The sequence below is a fragment of the Balaenoptera ricei genome, chromosome 11, assembly GCF_028023285.1.
Source record: "Balaenoptera ricei isolate mBalRic1 chromosome 11, mBalRic1.hap2, whole genome shotgun sequence".
Taxonomy (NCBI): domain Eukaryota; kingdom Metazoa; phylum Chordata; class Mammalia; order Artiodactyla; family Balaenopteridae; genus Balaenoptera; species Balaenoptera ricei.
The window spans coordinates 67,493,194-67,514,020 of NC_082649.1; the positions used below are offsets into that span (position 1 = coordinate 67,493,194).

General features: G+C 46.2%; 1 protein-coding gene across 3 annotated transcripts in view; it reads right to left on the reverse strand.

Moving 5' to 3' along the window:
• Positions 1 to 825: 825 nt before the first annotated feature.
• Positions 826 to 20,827, reverse strand: part of IP6K2 (inositol hexakisphosphate kinase 2) — a 30,934-nt gene continuing 10,932 nt past the window's right edge. For 2 of the 3 annotated variants that reach the window (XM_059939582.1, XM_059939583.1), the window contains exons 2-6: positions 9,404 to 9,731; positions 7,278 to 7,500; positions 5,724 to 5,899; positions 2,035 to 2,225; positions 826 to 1,597 (exon numbers count right to left, since the gene is read on the reverse strand). In XM_059939582.1, the coding sequence (XP_059795565.1) occupies positions 1,097 to 1,597; positions 2,035 to 2,225; positions 5,724 to 5,899; positions 7,278 to 7,500; positions 9,404 to 9,605 (1,293 nt within the window). In that variant the 5' untranslated portion in view covers positions 9,606 to 9,731 and the 3' untranslated portion in view covers positions 826 to 1,096. The remainder of the gene's footprint in view (positions 1,598 to 2,034; positions 2,226 to 5,723; positions 5,900 to 7,277; positions 7,501 to 9,403; positions 9,732 to 20,827) is intronic. The other variant, XM_059939584.1, reaches the window with a different exon arrangement.

Here is a 20,827-nt window from a genome sequence, read left to right on the forward strand (position 1 = left end):
GACCTTGGAGAGGAGGTGCTAGGAGGTTCAGGCAAGGCAACGGGTGGGGCTGCTAAAACTGGACATCCAGACCCTACCTTCTTGGCACTGGTTCTGTGTCCTTCTCCCTGGTGTTTGGGTCTGCAGTTCAAGACCTCCTGCCACACCTCTCCCTGAAACCCTCCTAGCACAGAATAGAATTAGCTCTCTTAGGGGCTGCCCTGGCTGGAGCCACATGAAGGATGACACTGGCGTGGTTGCAGTGGGGTCCAGGGATGGGTAGGAGTGGTGACAGGTGGTGTGGCCAAGAGGACCACACTGCCCAGAACAACCCCTCCCATCAAGCCACTCACCTTCTGGGACCTCCTAAGACCTTGACCACAGAGCCAATGGCTGCCAACAGATCAAAGCCTGGTGGCTACCTGAGGCCCCAGTATTGGCTCCAGGATGTCTATGACGTCACAATGTCCAGCCAATTAGCTGCTGCCAATGGCACAGGAGCTGGACCCAAGGTTTGGCACACCTGCTGCCCAACTTTGGCTTAAGCTACATGAGGGCAGGGAAAGACCTGTATCAAGAGTCAAGTGTAGTTCTCTGCATAAGGGGTGCTGGGACAGACCAGCACAGATCCCAGAGGGACCCATTTAAGGTTATGTGTGTGGGTGCTCGGTTAAGGGACTGAGGACTAAGCCAAGAGGGTATGGTGACTTTAGGGTCCATGGGATGGGGTCACTGGAAGGAATACATTGCTGGGCCAGGGTGGAGGTCATGGCATATGTGATGTTTCTGAGGTTTGGGAGGGGGGCTGGCTGCCTATCCCTGGGCAAGAACAACAGCAGCACTGTGTACAATTAACAAAAAGATCTGTATTAGAACATTTACACTCAGGGAAGAAAGAGGTATCTGCATCATCAAATGTGGAATGTTGAAGAAAGAGTTAAAATAAATAAAGACTCCGAGAGCGGTTGGGGCTGGCTCAGGCTGGGACTCACAGAGGCCTCTGCGCATCAGCTCCAGGCTGCAGGGGCCACCGCCTGGCCATACTGGCCTCCTCCCCGACGCAGCACAGCTGTGCCTGGGACAGAGAGTCTCTCAGGTACTGCTGCAGCCAGCAAGCTCACTCCCCACTTTCCTCACTTATCTCTGTGACAATGTCTATCAGGCTCTGGAGCCCAAAGATATAGCCAGCATCCTGGCCCTCGTGTACCACACTGTCCTCACCATACAGCCTGCAAGTGGTGTGTGCGAAATCGATCATGCGCACGTCCACCGAACTGGTGCCGATGGGCTTGTAGGCATAAGCACCAGCCGACTCGTCGGCTGACTCCTCTGACAGGTCCTCCAAGTCCTCAGCATCTGAGTCCAGGGCCACTTCAGGCCGCTCCTTGCCATCATAAATGACCAGCAGGGAGCTTGAGTAGAAGCGGTAGGATTCTTGTCGCTCCAACACGGACTTGAGTTCAGTCAGCTTCCTAAGCACAGGGCCCAGGAGCTCCCGGCGCAGGTACCGCCCGTTGTGGAAAAACTGGAAAAGTGCCTCCTTGAAGCCCTGCACGGACAGCTTCCGTCCGTGGTACTTGTTCATGAACATGAGCTGCCCACTGCCTGCCTGGTACACCTGTGGGAGGGAGACCAGCAGGTGAGGTGCTGACAGCCAACTCAGGGCCTAGACCCTGGGGAGTGGCAGCAATATGACAGCCCTGGATCAGATCCTTTAACTTGTTAAGTACACCAGTCACAAGAGACACCGTCCTTGACAATCAACACCCACTCAGGATGCAGCCCTCTGACCTGGGTTCCATCACCAGCCCCCTGCTCAGTGTATGTGTTGGTGGAGAGGGCCTAACTTTCTTGCCTTTCTCCCCCTCCTGTCCACAGCCTCTGGACTCAGCCAGCCAGGCCAACCCCAGAGACGATTACCCATGCATGCATGCTTCCTTTTCTAACCAGAAAGTGACAGGTTCATTCAAATCTGGAATCTTTTGAGAAAATGGGACTGTGCCATGGTGGGAGAATGGCAGCTCCTGGATGCCCCAGCCAGCCCACACCACGCACCTGCACTCCTCTCACCTGCATGCCACACACGCGCACACCAATGACTGCAGATGTGCTCTGCTGGCATTTGCGGATCTGGTTGGCTGCCTTCTCCTCTGAAGCATCGTCACCATGCTGGCGCGTACCCATCTTGAGGTCCAGGACACAAGGCACCTCATAACGGGAAGTCAGGTTCTCCAGTAAGATAAATTCTGAGTGGTTAAGGACAATGCCCCTCTAATGAAAAGGTGCTGCTCCACGGGGCCTTGGCACTCCCAGGGTACAAGGCCTGCACCCAGTGCCCCAGAGATCCTGCTATATCTCCCACGTAGGCAGCCCAGGCTGAAAGGCACCTTCAATTCTTGTCAGGGAACTGGCCTGAGAACAGCCTGGGAGACACACACATCATTTCCTGAACTCAGCAAGATGTGGGACCACGGTCCAAAAACATACTGTCCTAGGGACTTCCCCGGTGGTCCAGTGGCTAAGACTCTGCGCTCCCAATGCAGGGGGCCCAGGTTCGATCCCCGGTCAGGGAACTAGATCCCACATGCCGCAACTAAGAGTTCGCGTGCCACAACTAAAAAGATCCCACATGCTGCAACTAAAAGATCCCGCATGCCGCAATGAAGATCCCGTGTGCTGCAACTAAGACCCAAAGCACCCATAAATATTTTTTTTTAAGTGACACAAATAGCAAAACAAAAATAGAAACATACTGTCCTAAATTACAAACAGAACATCAAATAAATTCAGTAAATCCTAGTCTTAAATATGAACTAGAAATATCAATATGAACTCATGAAGTTTTCTCTCTAAAATACATATGTATTTCCCAGACGTGGGCACTGAAAAGATCTAGAAACAATGACCAGATGTATGAGCTCCCCTAGTGCCCAGAACAGTGCTCCTAGAGCAGGGACCAGTGAACCATGACCCCCTGCTCACCCAGTGTTGTATAACCTGTAAGCTAGGAATGAATGGTTCTTACATTTTTTTGGCTGTGTTGGGTCTTCGCTGCTGCACGCAGGCTTTCTCTAGTTGCGGCGAGCGGGGGCTACTCTTTGTTGTGGCGCGTGGGCTTCTCATTGCAGTGGCTTCTCTTGTTGCGGAGCACAGGCTCTAGGCGCACGGGCTTTAGTTGTTGTGGCGCGAGGGCTCAGTAGTTGTGCCTCACAGGCTCTAAACCACAGGCTCAGTAGTTCTGGTGCACAAGCTTAGTTGCTCTGTGCTATGTGGCATCTTCCCGGACCAGGGTTCGAACTCGTGCCCCCTGCATCGGCAGGCAGATTCTTAACCACTGCACCACCAGGGAGGTCCACTGGTTCTTATATATTTTTATTTTTTATTCATTCATTTATTCATTCACTTATTTATTTATTTATGGCTGTGTTGGGTCTTTGTTGCTGTGCGCAGGTTTTCTCTAGTTGTGGCGAGTGGGGGCTACTTTTCGTTGTGGTGCACCAGCTTCTCACTGCAGTGGCTTCTCTTGTTGTGGAGCACGGGCTCTAGGTGCGTGGGCTTTGGTAGTTGCGGCATGCAGGCTCAGTAGTTGTGGCTCGTGGGCTCTAGAGCGCAGGCTCAGTAGTTGTAGCGCACAGGCTTAGTTGCTCCGTGGCATGCAGGATCTTCCCAGACCAGGGCTCGAACCCGTGTCCCCTGCATTGGCAGGTGGATTCTTAACCACTGCACCACCAGGGAAGCCCTATTCTTATATTTTTAAGAGGTCAAAAACTGTATGGGGTGGGATAGGGAGGGTGGGAGGGAGACGCAAGAGAGAGGAGATACGGGGATATATGTATATGTATAGCTGATTCACTCTGTTATAAAGCAAAAACTAACACACCATTGTAAAGCAATTATACTCCAATAAAGATGTTAAAAAAAATCATAGTAAAAATAAGAACTAAAAAAAAAAAACTATGTAATGCTTCATGACACATGAAAATTGAATGAAATTCAAATCTCAGTGACCATAAATAGAGTTTTATTGGAATACAGCCACATTCATTCATTTACATTATTATCTATGGCTGCTTTCAGGCTACAAATGGCAGAGTTGTGATACAGTCAGTGTATGGTCTGCAAAGCCTAAAATATTCACTGGCCGTTTACTGAAAAAGTTTGCAACCCCTGGCGTAGAAGAATGACTGAATTCACATCTGGAGTATGAAACATACATGAGCCTGTACCAGTTCTTCATACGGGAAAGAAAGACAGCCATCAGAGACTACTGTGATTGTGTCAAAATGACTCAGGAGCCTATTTTGAAAGGCTCCCACTTGCCAAGCATGGGACAATTTGAGCATCAGTAAAGATAACTGCAATGGACTAAAACACGTCAAATATGTTTAAATTCATGGGTTCATAACGATGCTGAAAACCTCACTGGTCACCTTTGGAGGGTGTTAAGAAACCATCTCATTATTCTAAATCTAGTAAACAAAGGAAAATAAACTCTTAACCTGCCTTTCCTATATGAACTATACCTCAGGATAAGCATATAGTTGATGAGGAAGAGTTTCTCTTTACAGAAGGATTCCAGCTAATGAATGAAAAAGGAATGACAAAATGAGAAAATCACCTAATGAAAAAATGGCTCTAAGGCAACGGCAATACAAAAGAGAAAGACAACAAAACACTGTGCTTCCCCATGGACAGCTACAATACCATCTCTGAGGGATTCCTGCCCCCCCCACCCCCAAAAGTGAACCTGAATCTGATCAAGCTTGTAGATCAAATTATCAACTCAATGGAAACAGAGGGGAAAGAGTAACGTGTAAAAGACACCACAGGATGTAATCAGTAAAATCCAGATGGTGGGCAACTCTAGAAGACCCAGTTTCTTTGACAAGAAATTTCCAAGAAGAAAAACCAGAAAGGGTATTTTAAAAGACTTAAACATTTCAACCAAATGCAATGTGTGAACCTCATTTAGATCCCCATTCAAGCAAATCATCAACAAAAATATTTATGAGACAATTAGGAAAATGGGGTCACAAATTAGACACTTGATAGTAAGGAATTACTGCCCACTTTTCAAGGAGTAATAATGGTATTAATGTTTTAAAATATCTTTATCTTTCAGAGATACATTCTGAGGTGTATACAGATAAAATGAAATATCTGACACTTGCTTCAGACAGTGTTCAGCTGGGGGCTGCTGGGTGTATAGAGACAGTCATGACAGGAGACTGACATGACTGGGTTAACCAACTGCTGAACATTGGTGACTGGTACTTCGAGGTTCAATGCATTATTCTATCTGGTACATCCAGGTTCCCTGACTCCAAAAAAAAGAAAGGACCCTGTGTTTTCTTCATGTGCTAACCTGGTGAACCAGACTGAAAGGTCAGTCCTACCCCACCTCAGACCCTGGCAGTTAAGCACTGTTTGGGGACTTCCGTAGGAGTCTGAAAACACGAACCAGGTCCTTGCACTCCAGGCTAAAGCCCCCCGGGTGCAGGTTGGTCCCTCCATGAGGTGCCCCTAACCCCCAGGAACCCATCAGACTCCCTCCCCAGCGCTTGCACTCCCAGACCAGCCTTCAGCCCCGAGGGAAGTAATATCTGCCCACAGTTACCACGTAGGGTGTCCTAGCACAACCATGACTAAAAAAAAATCCAATTTCTCTCTCCAAGCTCGTAGGGTCTCCTCTCACTTGCCCTCCCTTCTCCCCAAGGCAGAGATGCCCTATGAACAAAGGATACTGTACTGGTTCCGATGTTTTGCATTCTCCTTCATTCTCTGTAACTGTTGCTGGTGACACTTCATGCTCCAAGGGTTGTAGTGTTTAAGCTGGGAACTGACATTCCCCTTTTTCTCTACACTGTAGTACAAGACTTCAGATTTCTTCAGCCACTCAAATTCTTCTTCTAACTTATGGCTATAAAGAGACAAGGAGCCAATAAATCATAATGTCTGATCAAAACTCAGGGGCAAAGAGGCATGAAGGAACTTTCTGGAGTGATAGGAAGTTTGATACTTTGATGTGGTGGTTGTTTTAGTGTACACATTAAACACTTCATTTACCGTAGTATATTATACCTCGACAGTTGATTGATTATTTAGAAACTTTAATTTTTATTTATTTATTTTCTTTTTTTTTATGTTTTAGGCTGCGCAGCATGCAGAATCTTAGTTCCCCAACCAGGGATCGAACCCGTGCCCTGTGCATTGGGAGTGCGGAGTCTTAACCACTGAACCTCCAGAGAAGTCCCAAGACAGCTGATTTAAAAAAAGGGGGGGGGGTCAGCTCGCTGTTTTCCTACAGTTGTTTTTCTACAGTAAGGAAAACCTTCGATGAAAGAACAACCTCTGCCTCCAGCCCGCACCCTGCAAGGCAGCCTTCACTGCCCTCTTCTTCTAGGCAGTACACCCCCTGGCTTCTGGTACATCCAGGTTCCCTGACTCAGAATGCTGGAGACTGAAATTCCACGAGAATAAGTCAACCTACTTAGCTACGGTTTTTTTTTTTTTTTAAACAGTTAATTTTTTTATTTATTTTATTTATTTTATTTATTTATTTATTTATTTATTTATTTATTTATTTATTTATGGCTGTGTTGGGTCTTCGTTTCTGTGCGAGGGCCTTCCCCAGTTGTGGCAAGCGGGGGCCACCCTTCATCGCGGTGCGCGGGCCTCTCTTGTTGCCCAGCACAGGCTCCAGATGCACAAGCTCAGCAACCACGGCTCACGGGCCCAGCCGCTCCGCGGCATGTGGGATCTTCCCAGACCAGGGCTCGAACCCGTGTGCCCTGCATTGGCAGGCAGATTCTCAATCACTGCGCCACCAGGGAAGCCCAGCTACGTTTTTAATATATATATAATTTATCTTTTCACAAGCTCTGCCAAGGTGTGGCACTTGGAGCGCTCTGCCTATGGGGATCCCCAAGATTTGGTTATGCCCAACTGACCATTCTGTCTCCCACTATCAGTGAACAACCTGAGGTGATGGGATGGCTTCTGTCTGGGTCACTGCTACATCCCCAAGATGCCACATAGGGCCTGGCACAGGGCAGATGCAAAAGCAGTGAGTGACTGAAACTTTTTTACAGCTGCCACTAGTTGTTTTACCCGAAATGGCATGATATAACTCAGAGTCAATTAAAGAGAAGCTGGGCACGCCATGTGGGAACTGACCACTGAGTGACGAGGTACCTACTAATAAGTCCATAGTGTGAGTCCTTAGCCCCAGGGGACTGGGCTGTAACTGAGATCCCTCCTCTCCCACGGAGTCCAGTCTCCTCTCAGTCTATACCCACCTCTTCATCTTCTCCTCCTTCCGGTGCTGCCGCACCCAGTCCTTAGGGATCTTTTCCGTTTCTAGGACATGATGTTTTTTGTTCGTCCACCTTAGCAGCTTACTTTTTGGTTCACAGTCTGAGTTATCTACACTGTCCATAGTTCCGTGGTCCCCTTTTAATGGATATGCTATTAAACACAAGTTCCTGTCTTCATCTTCTTCAAAGCGCACAGATACCACACCTGGAAGAAGGGTGAGGAACAAAGAGGACTTTTAATTCCACAGGAAGATGTGTTACAAATAACATGATTGTAACATTTATTTTTTTCTTACCCTGTTCCTTAGTCTCTATGTTGCCAGAGGCCCCAAACTCATCTGCAAACCTAACAAATATCAAAACATCTAGAAAAGATGACACCATACAAGACAAGCAATTAGGGAGCAAACATGGCTGAGAGTTTTCCTCTCTGATGCACTCAACAAGGCAAGAGCCAAAGAATTACAAGACACATTTTTCCATCATTGAAAATGTTTATTAATTTTTATGTAATTCCTCTAATCCTAAGAGAGACGTAAAAACATTTGCTCTTTATATCTTGTGGGAATTTTTAAGGCCCTAAACAGTAACTCCAACAGCCTTGAGGCTTGCTTTAAAGCAGAGCCTGAACAGAGATTTGCCTGAGGGGTAAGAAGCATCCAACAGTAAGGGAAGACTGGGCAAGCGAAACAAAATAAAGGAGCAAACGAAACAAACCACACAGCACAAAAGACACCCTAGCAAAGGCTTCTTGCAGCGCCCCCCCACTGGGCACCCCAAGCCTTTTGCCCTTCTTGAATATATTGCTTTATTGGTCTTTGCAGTCTCATGTCACAAAAGAACAAAATGAACACAAGGCAAATAGGGTTGGGCTGGGAGCACAGACGCGTAGTGGCCTTGAAAGCAGCTCTCCCCGAGTCTCTAGAACCTGCCATGTGTAATTAGACAGTCTTTGAGGAGGGGGCTGTCAGGTGGGAGTGTTTCAGCAGGTGCCGATGAGTGCCTTACAGCCGACTGGCTGAACACTTTTCCTCCCAGGCCTCTGTGGCCTGGGATCACTCAATTTGCTCAGTCCTTGCTGCAGGGGAATGCGTGCTCAGAGAGACGACACTTCTGAGGTGGTACCTGGCTCTGGGCGCAGAGGAGCCGGGGTGGGGAATTCAGGGGACCACATTTTCCTGTGGCCATGGGAAAAGAACCAGGGAAAAAATGGGGGCAGGGGCAGCCAGCTAACAAGGGGCCTTTGGCTTTGTCCTGGAAAAAACAACAGAGAAGGACCAAGTGAGGGCCCCCAACTCCCCCACCCCAACCGCAACACACATGCATATTCAGAGTACAAAGAGAGACGCCCAGTACATTGTCTTCAAAGAGCATGTTTCAACAGTTCCAGAAGAACCCAAGTTGTTCAAGAGTCTTCTGCATAACCAGGCAATGCAACTTTAAAATTAATTTCCTTAATGGATTCTTCCTGATTTACAAAGGGTCTCCGCCCTCCCCAGGAAAGACCACACCATGCTGTTGGCTGCTGATTCCCCCCCCACCCCCACCAAAATGCATTATAAAAAGGAAGAAAGAGTCACCATATGTGAATCAAAGGGTTGCCGTAATAAAGCCATTTCGGGGACATTCCGTAATAGCAAAGGGCTTCAGCTAATCAGCACAAGCCTCCCACTCCTGCATTCCATCTGACTCAACTCTGCTCCCAGCCTACCTAATCAACAGGGCTTCTGGTTTCCTGGAGGACAAAAAGCAGGCGGCAAGCATTCTGGGTAAAATCCTCCCAAAGTCTTCCCCGGATGTCTCCTCATGGGGGATTATGGGTTACCGAGATAAAGAGACACCTGAACATAAAACACAACTACACTTCCACCAAAAATAAACTCAAAACAAACCCACAAAACAAAACAGAATTGAGCAATCTTACCGGGACTTGAAAACTGAGGGTGTGAGGTGCTGGGCGGAGGGCCAAGAGGAGAAGGAGGAGGGAGAAAACAGAGTGAGTGGGAGGGGTGAGGGCTCCGGGGATGGCTGCCTGGGCCTTCCTTGGCCGCGACGCCTTGCATGTCCTTGCCAGGCGCTGGCGACCCCTACAGCAGCTGGGGGCTCACCTTTGTACTGGGGAGTGAATTTGTGCATCTCCGCAGGGAGGGTCTCGTAGAACTGGTGCTCCCTCGGGACCAGGGGCTTGCACAGGGTCGTCTCATTGAAGCGGAGCACGCACGAGTGCCCCCCGACCTGGTGGACAAAGGGCTCCAGCAGGATGCCCTTGGCGCGGGGCTCCACGTCCATGGCCCTGAAGGCTGGGCTCATCCTCCAGGTGCAGGCAGCAGGGAGAAGGGGGAGGCAGCGCGGTCCAGCGGCCAGGGCGTCCTCTGTCGTCTGTCCGTGCGTCCGTCTGTCTGGCCTCCGCTCCTCGGTTGTGTGGGCCAGGACGCTCTGCCGGAAGCAAAGAGTGACAACGGAGTTGGAAAGGGACAGGAACCGCCTTAGAGGTGCTAGCCCTCCTCTTCCAGCAGAAAGACAAAAACAGCCTGAGCTCCCGCGGGGTCCCGCCCACGCCGCCCACTTCGGCCCCGCCTCCTCCCACAGAAACAAGCAGCCAGAGCTCTCCCCCGCGGGCCCAAGCCGACTGGCAGGGACAGGTTGCGGGACCCTTAAACAGCCCCAATCACCCCACCAGGCGTTAGAAAGCCACTACCGCGAAGCCACGACGACGAAATTGTGATTTTAGGTAAAATCACAATTTCAAACCTAATATTATGATTAAATCTTACCATTTTCTAATAAAATTGTTAAACTTACAGAAATTGACATCCAAGTCCCTCCGTTAATTATATAAATATATTTTAATAGACTTTATTTTTTTAGAGCAGTTTTAGGTTCACGGCAAAATTGAGAAAATACTGAGATTTCCCATCTGCCCCGCATATGCATGGATAGCCTCCTCCATTATCAATATCCCCCATCAGAGTGGTACACTTGTTACATATGATGATGAATCTATACTGATACAGCACCATAGTCTACATTAGGGTTCACTCTTGGTTGTTAATAATGTTTTTATAAAATGCATTTAAAGGGAAAACCTACTTATGCACCATCTAGTAAGATTTACTCCCCCAGGGTGCGCACACTGCCCTGCTCAAGGCCAAAGACAAGCCCCATTAACCTTATTAGCAGTGGAGCTTGGGCCTAGCTTTAATGATTAACGTCTGTATCGAAAAACAACTGATCCGAGGCTGGCTAACTCCTTTTAAAAAGATACACAGTATTCTAGGTCACCAACTATTTTTATCCGTTCTATCCCCATCTCCAAAAGCTGGGGCTCAACCGTTAAACCAAAGTTGCATTCTTGGGGCACTCAGGGGTCTCATTCACTGAGATCCAGGAACTTAGACCTGACTTCAGATCCCCAAGCACAATGGATCTCAGCAAAGCACACCTCTATGCGCCTGTGGACCGTTTCAGGGTATGTCAACCTCATTCTGTTTTCTGTCTATAATTTACAGACTACACAGTTGCTACTAGCACTACTAACGGGGCTTGGGCTACATTTCAGTATCTGTACAGGTTTCTTACTGGGAACTCCTCCAACTCCCATGACTCCAACTGAGATGGTGGTGGTGAGAATGGGTTGGTTGGAGATTTGCCCACTGTCCTCTAAGGTGGGTAAAGCACCCCAGTCTATGCTAGGCTCACTATAGGAACTTACTTCATATGGTCCTCGGGATACTTTCTATGAGGTAGACACCTCTCTCCCTATTGGAAACAATGAAGCTGATTCTGGGAGCTGAGGAAACTCATCCAGGGCTAGGAACAAGAAGCCACAGTTTCCAAATGAACCTCAATCTGTTGGATGCCCCCACACGGCTGCCACTGGGGCCCAAGGTCTCTGGCACATCTGCCTTGGTATAGCACTTAAAAGTATATGGGACATTTACCTTGTCCTGTGACAGTGCTTTCACCGTGTATTTATATTTTCTGTTTATAAAGCAGCCTCTTCTAAAGAGTTTAGGGACTTCACTGGTGGCGCAGTGGTAAAGAATCTACCTGCCAATGCAGGGGACAGGGGTTCGAGCCCTGGTCTGGGAAGATCCCACATGCCATGGAGCAACTAAGCCCGTGCTCCACAACTACTGAGCCTGCACTCTAGGGCCTGAGAGCCACATCTACTGAGCCCATGCACCGCAACTACTGAAGCCCACACGCTCTAGAGCCTGTGCTCCACCACAGGAGAAGCCACCACGATGAGAAGCCCATGCACTACAACGAAGAGTAGCCCCCGCTCACAGCAACTAGAGAAAGCCCACGCGTAGCAACAAAGACCCAACGCAGCCAAAAAATAAATTAAGTAATTTTAAAAATAAATAAATAAAGAGTTTAGCTGGTGTTAATCTCTTCCTTTCAGAGAGAACCGACAGTGGGCACCCATTGGACTCAAGGATTAGGAATCAATAAGCTTTCCTATATGCAAAGAGCAGAATACCAAAGGTTCTGATTTCTCACCTGGCACTACCTTCTCATTACAGAAGCCCTCGGGAGGGCATGTGCTGTGAGGAGTCCCAAGACACAACACAGGCAATCAGCTCGAAGGATGAGTACCTTCCAGCCATTCCAGGCTCTCTCCGGAAGGTGGAGCTCTGAGATGCTTGGCCACGCAAGCCCTTTAGGTTTATAGAGACCAGTTCACACCAGTTTTTCAGTAGTGAAAAAGACCTCTTGAGTAAGAGCAACACAAAAGGAAAGCTACTGACTCATGATCGGTCTACCAGTACCCAAGCAAGAACCAGGTACCATAATTATGAAACCGTGAAAGCACAAGATGCTCCCCATGGGCCAGGCTTTAGAAACACAATTCAAACCTTTCATAAACGTGTAAAACTCCTTTTGTTACTACAGCAATGCCGACACCAATGCAATCCCTTTCCAATTCTGTTCAAGATTCCTTAAATGTATTCAATTAAGTAGAAAAAAAATCTCTCTCCAGGCATCTCTCTTACCCATTCCCCACCTCCAGCGAAAAATCCAAAACAAAAACTGGTCCTTCATGGCAGCTCTCTGGAGTACGGTTCGTGGGTGTGGCTGGAGGCTGAAAAGCCCAGTGAGGGTCTATACCTCCTTCTCCCAGGTCTCCCATGTGTTCATTAGCTGCTGGAACTTTGACACAGAACCTTGCCAACCCTCCCGCCAGCACCCAACTCTGGCAGTCCACAGGACATTGCTCCCCAGAGAAGAATCATCATCTTAGGTAGAGAGGCAAGGAAAATAAGGCCCTTTCTCGCCTGTGCCAAGCCTGATGACAGAGGAAACTCCTAAATGGTAGAATTACGGAGAAAATTGATCCTGTAGTGAGGTGGAGCCAGATTCTAGTCCCAGTTCTGCCATTCAATTGCTTGGAGGAAGATTCCAAGTCCCTGCTCCCTTTGGGTTCCAGTTTTCTGGCCTGTAAAATGAGGAGGAGAGGCCTGGGGTAGATCTCTACTCTGTGGGTAGTATAATCAAATTAGTGAGTGGTAATCAGCAGTTTGTTTTAATCAAATAGGAAAAAAACAGTAAAAATCATTGCATTGCACATAATAAGGTAAGTCCTGTTTTGTGATTCTTTGATTTCAATTATGTTCAATCTCTCAATATGAAGATAACTATGGCTTCTCTATACAACATACTTCTTACATTTGGGGCTTCAGACAAAGAAATGGAGCTTTTGTTCTAGGGTCCCTTACGGACCCTATCCCTGTGGGAAAATGAAGGATCAACTTCCCAAGGATTACACCCCAGATCAGCTTCTTCTCTAGTGGCTTCAGCCTGGTCAGAAGAAAGAAAAATGCCCAAAGCACCTGCTCCGTTTCACTGCTACTCTTTTTCTGTTCCACATGTGGTTTGAGCAGTTGGATCTCTTAAAGGTTTTTAAACATCTGAGGTCTAAGGCCCAGTTTCCCAGGAATCCTAGAATATTAATGGTTACTGAGAAGTCCATGTGATGTGTGGACCCTGTATCTAGTGAGATAGGGAATAACCATAAAACACTGGCTTCAGATTTAGCATCTATTTTAGCTTTCCACATTGCCTCACGTTTGTCCATGAAACTATCGATAGGTAAGAAACACAGAACATGATTCATCCTAGGACAGGACATAGATTTCCCCCACAGCCCATCTCCCTAAATCTATCAAATTAGTTTAAGGATCTGCTGGAAACAATGCCTTAATAGTCTTAATTTATAAAATATTGCAAATAAAACAACTATGACTCATGAAAACCCCTGGGCCCTTAGCTCACACATCTAGAATGTGGTTAATGAGGCTACAAATGGGATCTGCTGGGGCCACTTACTCCGCCTCAAGAAAAGCCCCAGGGTTGGGCAGTCACAGGAGATGGTGTGAAGCACACTAGCCCAATGGTGGAAGAATAACCTTCACCATCTGCACCTCCTCTCCATGAGCCCAGAGCCACTGCCCACATCTGCACACATCCATACACAACCCATGACTATACCACCAGGGTCAGTCACTGGAATTCTCAAACGTTGCTGGTGGGAATAAAAGAAGTACAGCCACCTTGGAAAACAGTTTGGCAGTTTCTTATTAAGTTAGACATATACTTATTATATGACCCAGTAATCCTACTCATAGGTATTTACCTAAAAGAAATGAAAATGAATGTCCACATAAAGACTTGTACACGAATGTTCACAGCAGCACTATTCACAATAGCCAAAAGGTGGGAACAACCCAAATGTCCATCAAATGGGTGAATGAATGAACAAACTGTGGTGTATCCATATAATGGAATATTATTCAGCAATAAAAGGAATGTATTGATATATGCAACAACAAAGATTAATCACAAAAGCATTATGTTAACTGAAAAAAGCCAATCACAAAAGACTATATACTGTGTGATTCCATTTTTATGACATTCAAGAAAAAGCAAAACTGTAATAGCAGAAAGTAGATAAGCAGTTGCCAGGGGGCAGAGGTAGGGGAATAGGACTGACTGCAAAGAGGTCCAAGAGAACTTTTAGGGGTAATGAAGATGTTCTATGCTGTGACTGGAACAGTGATTACATGGCTGCATAAATTTGTCAAAACTCATCAAATTATAGACTTAAGAATCAATGAATCTTGGGGCTTCCCTGGTAGCGCAGTGGTTAAGAAGCCGCCTGCCAATGCAAGGGACACGGGTTTGAGCCCTGGCCTGGGAAGATCCCACATGTCGCAGAGCAACTAAGCCCGTGTGCCACAACTACTGAGCCTGTGCTCTAGAGCCCGCAAGCCACAACTACTGAGCCCGCAAGCCACAACTACTGAGCCCACGTGCCACAACTACTGAAGCCCGCACACCTGGAGCCCATGCTCCGCAACAAGAGAAGCCATGACAATGAGAAGCCTGCGCACCGCAACGAAGAGTAACCCCTGCTCACAGCAATGACGACGCAACACAGCCAGAAATTTTAAAAAAAATTAATTAATTAAAATAAATAAATAAAATCAATGAATCTTATTGTATATAAATTATGTTTCAATAAACAGCTTGATTTTTTTCTTTTTTAATTTACAAAACTTTCATAAGTACAAATTATTTTAATAATCAGAAAAGACTGTAATTAAAAGATCATATTAGCTGTTAAATAGTTTTTTTTTTAATAAATTTATTTATTTTTGGCTGTGTTGGGTCTTCATTCCTGCACGCGGGTTTTCTCTAGTTGTGGTGAGCGGGGGCTACTCTGCGTTGTGGTGTGCGGGCTTCTCATTGCGGTGGCTTCTATTGTTGCAGAGCACGGGCTCTAGGCACGCAGGCTTCAGTAGTTGTGGCACGCGGACTCAGCAGTTGTGGCCTGAGGGCTTATTTGCTCCGCGGCATGTGGGATCTTCCCAGACCAGGGCTCAAACCCGTGTCCCCTGCATTGGCAGGCAGATTCTTAACCACTGCGCCACAAGGGAAGTTCCAGTTATCTTTTTTTTTTTTTAATTTATTTTATTTATGGCTGTGTTGGGTCTTCGTTTCTGTGCGAGGGCTTTCTCCAGTTGCGGCAAGCGGGGGCCACCCCTCATCGCGGCCTCTCTTGTTGCGGAGCACAGGCTCCAGACGCGCAGGCCCAGCAATTGTGGCTCACGGGCCCAGCCGCTCCGCGGCATGTGGGATCCTCCCAGACCAGGGCTCGAACCCGTGTCCCCTGCATTGGCAAGCGGACTCTCAACCACTGCGCCACCAGGGAAGCCCTCCAGTTATCTTTTTTAATTCTTGTAAAGCCAAAGCAAAAGCATACTTTACACACAAATGGGCAGAACAGAAGCATAACTGTCCAATAAGCCTTTCAGTAAAACATCCATGACAAAAGAAAAATCAACAGCAAATCCGCTCCAATTATACTGGCTTTCTTGTTATTCCTCAAACATGCTTGATACATACCTACCTCAGGGTCTCTGTCCTTGCCATTCCCTCTGCTTGGTGCACTTTTCCCCAGATATCTCCCTGGCTCACTCTCGTACCTCCTTCAGCTCTTTATGCAAATATCACCTCTTTAATGAAGTCTTCCTTAGCCACCCCATCTAAAAGTGCCATATCTCCCCACCCACATTCCTTACACAACCGTGCTTTATTTTCTCCTCAGTACTTATCACCACCTAACATACTATATGTTTTATTTGTCCTGTTTATTTTCTGTCTCCTCCACTCTGCCCCACCAGAAAATAAAGTCCATAAAGTCAGACATTTTGGACTGCTCTGTTTACTGCTGAATCTCCAGAGCCCAGAAGAGCACCAGCACCGAGTAAGCACTCCACAGATGTGCCTCAAATCACTACTGCGTCATGAATACCTGCTGCACACAGATCAACAGAGAACTCAAAAGGCATCCACTGCAATTATCCAAACCCACACCAACCGCACAGGGAATACAATCGTTAAAAAGCGGCACGCCACACACTTTACAAAATGCATTCTGAGCATCGGCTGGGTATTAATTTTGCATTTATAATCTCCCACCTTATTAAGTCTGCACTAACTGGGGAGTATAAATGAAGGACCCTGCACCTGAATACTCATCTGGTTCCTGCTGGTGTGGAAACATCTCATGTAAACAAAGCCTAAACTCTTAACCTAATGACAACCAACCTCTTGGAAAATTCTCTCTTGTAGAAAATCAGGCAGAAGAACGGTCACTGAAGAATAAACTTTTAAAATGTGGATACGAGAAGATTAAAATCCTATCATAGTTTAAAACAAATATACTAGTTAGCATTCAGAAATTCTGTGTTAGTGTTGAGTTGACATCCCAAAGCCCCAAGGCTATCAGGTTGCTAAGTTATCACTGAAAGATAATTATCCCCATCTTTTGCAGGCAAAGCAAAGAAAGGCCATGGGGTTGGTGCTGAGTATTTGCTGAAGGCCTTTTCAGCAATGCTGGTGGGTCTGCCATCCAGCTTCAAACAAGGTGTCTCTGCAAGACAGTGCAGGCGAAAAATTATTCCCTCCATGACCTGGACTTCTAGAAAAGCTGGGCAGCAGATAAGGCACAATCCCTGGTGACAAAATGAATAAACCAAAAGGAGATTTAGCAAAATAAAGCCAGGAAGGAAGAAGAAAGCTGTTAATGTTTGCCTTGTGGGAGGCACCAAGGAAGGTGGCTGACCAGACTGACCCATTTGGGTCATGGGTATATGGCATCAAACTACACCAACCCCAGGAAAACTCCCACCGCTGCTCCATAAAAATCAGGTCCTGGCAGGACATCTCTTGTACCCCAACACGAACGCACTCACCTCCACATCCAGCAATACGAAAGTGCATGATGGACTATTAGGATACTATAAAACATTGTTTATCACTTTTATATTTTTAAAACAATCTGATATTCTCTTCAATTAAAAGAAGCAAGATACAGGGAATTCCCTAGTGGTCCAGTGGTTAGGACTCCATGCTTTTACTGCCAGGGCCCAGGTTGGATCCCTGGTCAGGGAACTAAGATCCTGCAAACCATGTGGGGCAGCCAAAAAAAAAAAAAAAAGGAAGATACAAAATTGTATAATCTATGATATTAGCTGAACTATGTCATAAGACTTACAGAGGAAAAGACTGGCAAAAAGTTCCAGCTTTGCCACTAAATTGTACACTTAGAAGTGGTTAAAATGGTAAATTTTATGTTATGTTCATTTTACTACACACCGAAAAACCCTAAAAACAAAAATACCAGCTACTCACAGGGGTCATGGCTGCCCACCTCCTCCCAAGGCCCTGGAGTCACTGGATAAAAAATGTTGAATGTTTTGAAGTCTCACAGCTGATATATGAAAAAAATTTGACAAACGTTTCCCAAATTTGATGACAACCCTAAAAATTTACATGACATATGATGAATCGTGAGGCTGAAAGAAACTGTTCTAAGTTGTCAATAATAGAAAGCAGATGGGGGGCTTTCCTGGTGGCGCAGTGGTTGAGAATCTGCCTGCCAATGCAGGGGACACGGGTTCGAGCCCTGGTCCCGGAAGATCCCACATGCCGCGGAGCGACTGGGCCCGTGAGCCACAACTGCTGAGCCTGCGCGTCTGGAGCCTGTGCTCCGCAACAAGAGAGGCCGCGATGGTGAGAGGCCCGCACACCGTGATGAAGAGTGGCCCCCGCTTGCCGCAACTGGAGAAAGCCCTCGCACAGAAACGAAGACCCAACACAGCCATAAATAAATAAATAAATAAATAAATAAAATATTAAAAAAAAAAAAAAGAAAGCAGATGGGACTTCCCTGGTGGTCCAGTGATTAAGAATCCACCTTCCAGGACTTCCCTCGTGTCGCAGTGGTTAAGAATCCGCCTGCCAGTGCAGGGGACATCGGTTTGAGCCCTGGTCCGGGAAGATCCCACATGCTGCAGAGCAACGAAACCCGTGCGCCGCAACTACTGAGCCTGCACTCTAGAGCCCAGGAGCCACAACTACTGAGCCCGTGTGCCTAGAGCCTGTGCTCCACAACAAGAGAATGAGAAACCCACGTACCACAATGAAGAGTAGCCCCCGCTCGCCACAACGAGAAAGCCCACGCAGCAATGAAGACCCAACGCAGCCAAATTAATTAATTAATTAAAAAAAAAAAAATAAAGAATCTGCCTTCCAATGCAGGGGATGGGGGTTCAATCCCTGGTTGGGTAACTAAGATCCCGCATGCCGCAACTAAGACCTGATACAGACAAATAAATACATAAATTTTTTTTTTTTAATTTTTTTTTGGGGGGGGGCTTTTTTTAAATTTATTTATTTTTGCTGTGTTGGATCTTCGTTTCTTTTTTTTTTTTTTTTTTTTTTTTTTTTTAAATTTTTTTTTTTTTTTTAAATTTTTTTTTTTTTTTTAAATTTTTTTTTTTTTTTTAAATCGGAATTAACATTATTTCCAATTTCCAATGTACTTAACTTTTAATTTATTTATTTTATTTTTTTTTATTTTTGTCTGTGTTGGGTCTTCGTTTCTGTGCGAGGGCTTTCTCTAGTTGTGGCAAGCGGGGGTCACTCTTCATCGCGGTGCGCGGTCCTCCCACTATCGCGGCCTCTCTTGTTGCGGAGCACAGGCTCCAGACGCGCAGGCTCAGTAATTGTGGCTCACGGGCCCAGCCGCTCCGCGGCACGTGGGATCTTCCCAGACCAGGGCTCGAACCCGTGTCCCCTGCATTGGCAGGCAGATTCTCAACCACTGCGCCACCAGGGAAGCCCCATAAATATTTTTTAAAAAATAAATTTTAAAAATTGTAACAGGTGTTATCCTACAATAAATTTAAATGACAGCTAACAAATGAAATAAATTTATGGAAAGCAAATGACAATTAACCACCCTAGAGTAGTGACTATGTGACCTTTTTATTTTATTATTTATTTTATTTTTAAATTTTTTGGCTGCGATGTGCGGCATGCAGGATATTAGTTCCCTGACCAGGGATTGAACCTGTGCCCTTGCAATGGAAGCGCAGAGTCCTAACCACTGGACCGCCAGGGAAGTCCCTATGTGCCATTTTTATAGAAAAATTATGACACTGCTGTCATAGAATGAGGCAGTCAGTATGCTGCTCAGAAATGTAGGGAAAAAATATTGTACTATTGATTTTTGAAATGTGTAACTTTTCGTGTTTTCTTTTTTCAATCCAAACATTTACTGTCTTACATTATTGGGGGGTTTTTTTCATTTTTTTTAAAAATTTAATTAATTAATTAATTTATTTTTGGCTGTGTTGGGTCTTCGTTTCTGTGCAAGGGCTTTCTCTAGTTGCGGCAAGCGGGGGCCACTCTTCATCGCGGTGCGCGGGCCTTTCACTGTCGCGGCCTCTCTTGTTGCGGGGCACAGGCTCCAGACGCACAGGCTCAGTAGTTGTGGCTCACGGGCCTAGCTGCTCCGTGGCATGTGGGATCTTCCCAGACCAGGGCTCGAACCCGTGTCCCCTGCATTGGCAGGCAGATTCTCAACCACTGCGCCACCAGGGAAGCCCTAAATTTTTTTTTTAAAGGAATTCCTTTATTTTTATTATTTATTTATTTATTCATTTATTTTTGGCTGTGTTGGGTCTTCGTTTCTGTGCAAGGGCTTTCTCTAGTTGCGGCAAGCGGGGGCCACTCTTCATCGCGGTGCGCGGGCCTATCACTATCGCGGCCTCTCTTGTTGCGGAGCACAAGCTCCAGATGCGCAGGCTCAGTTGTTGTGGCTCACGGGTCTAGTTGCTCCGCGGCATGTGGGATCTTCCCAGCCCAGGGCTCGAACCCGTGTCCCCTGCATTGGCAGGCAGATTCTCAACCACTGAGCCACCAGGGAAGCCCTTTTTTTTTTAAAATTTTTATTGGAGTATAGTTGATTTACAATGTTGTGTTAGTTTCAGGTGTACAGCAAAGTGAATCAGTTATATACATATATTCACTCTTTTTTTTAGATTCTTTTCCCATATAGACCATTACAGAGTATTGAGTACAGTTCCCTGTGCTATACAGTTGGTCTTTATTAGTTATTTATTTTATATATAGAAGTATATATATGTCAATCCCAATCTCCCAATTTATCGCTCCCCTCCCCTTTCCCCTGGTAACCATAAGTTTGTTTTCTACATCTGTAACTCTATTTCTGTTTTGTAGATAAGTTCACTTTCTTACCTTATTGTTTTCACAATTGTAAATTCTTTTGTTTAAAGACGGTACTTATAATTATATATTTATATAAATCAATTATATATATTTGTTACACTATATAAACTTCAGCCACCACAAAAGCTGGATCTGCCCAGTACTAAGTGGTAAGATTGTTATTCCCATCTCTTCAGTTTTCTGAATGTTCCAAACTTCTTGAAATTTTCTCGAACTCAGAGCATGTGTTTGTTACCTTTATAATTGGGAGTGAAAATATTAGGGGGAAAAATAATTCACTACAACTGAAATAAGAAACCCAGATGGCTGCTCAGCTCTTGAAGGTTTTAAACTCATCTGCCAAAAAACCCCGATGCAACCCACACTGCATGCTCAGAGCTCCACTCCATGATGGAGACCCTGGGAGACCGACCACATGTAAACAA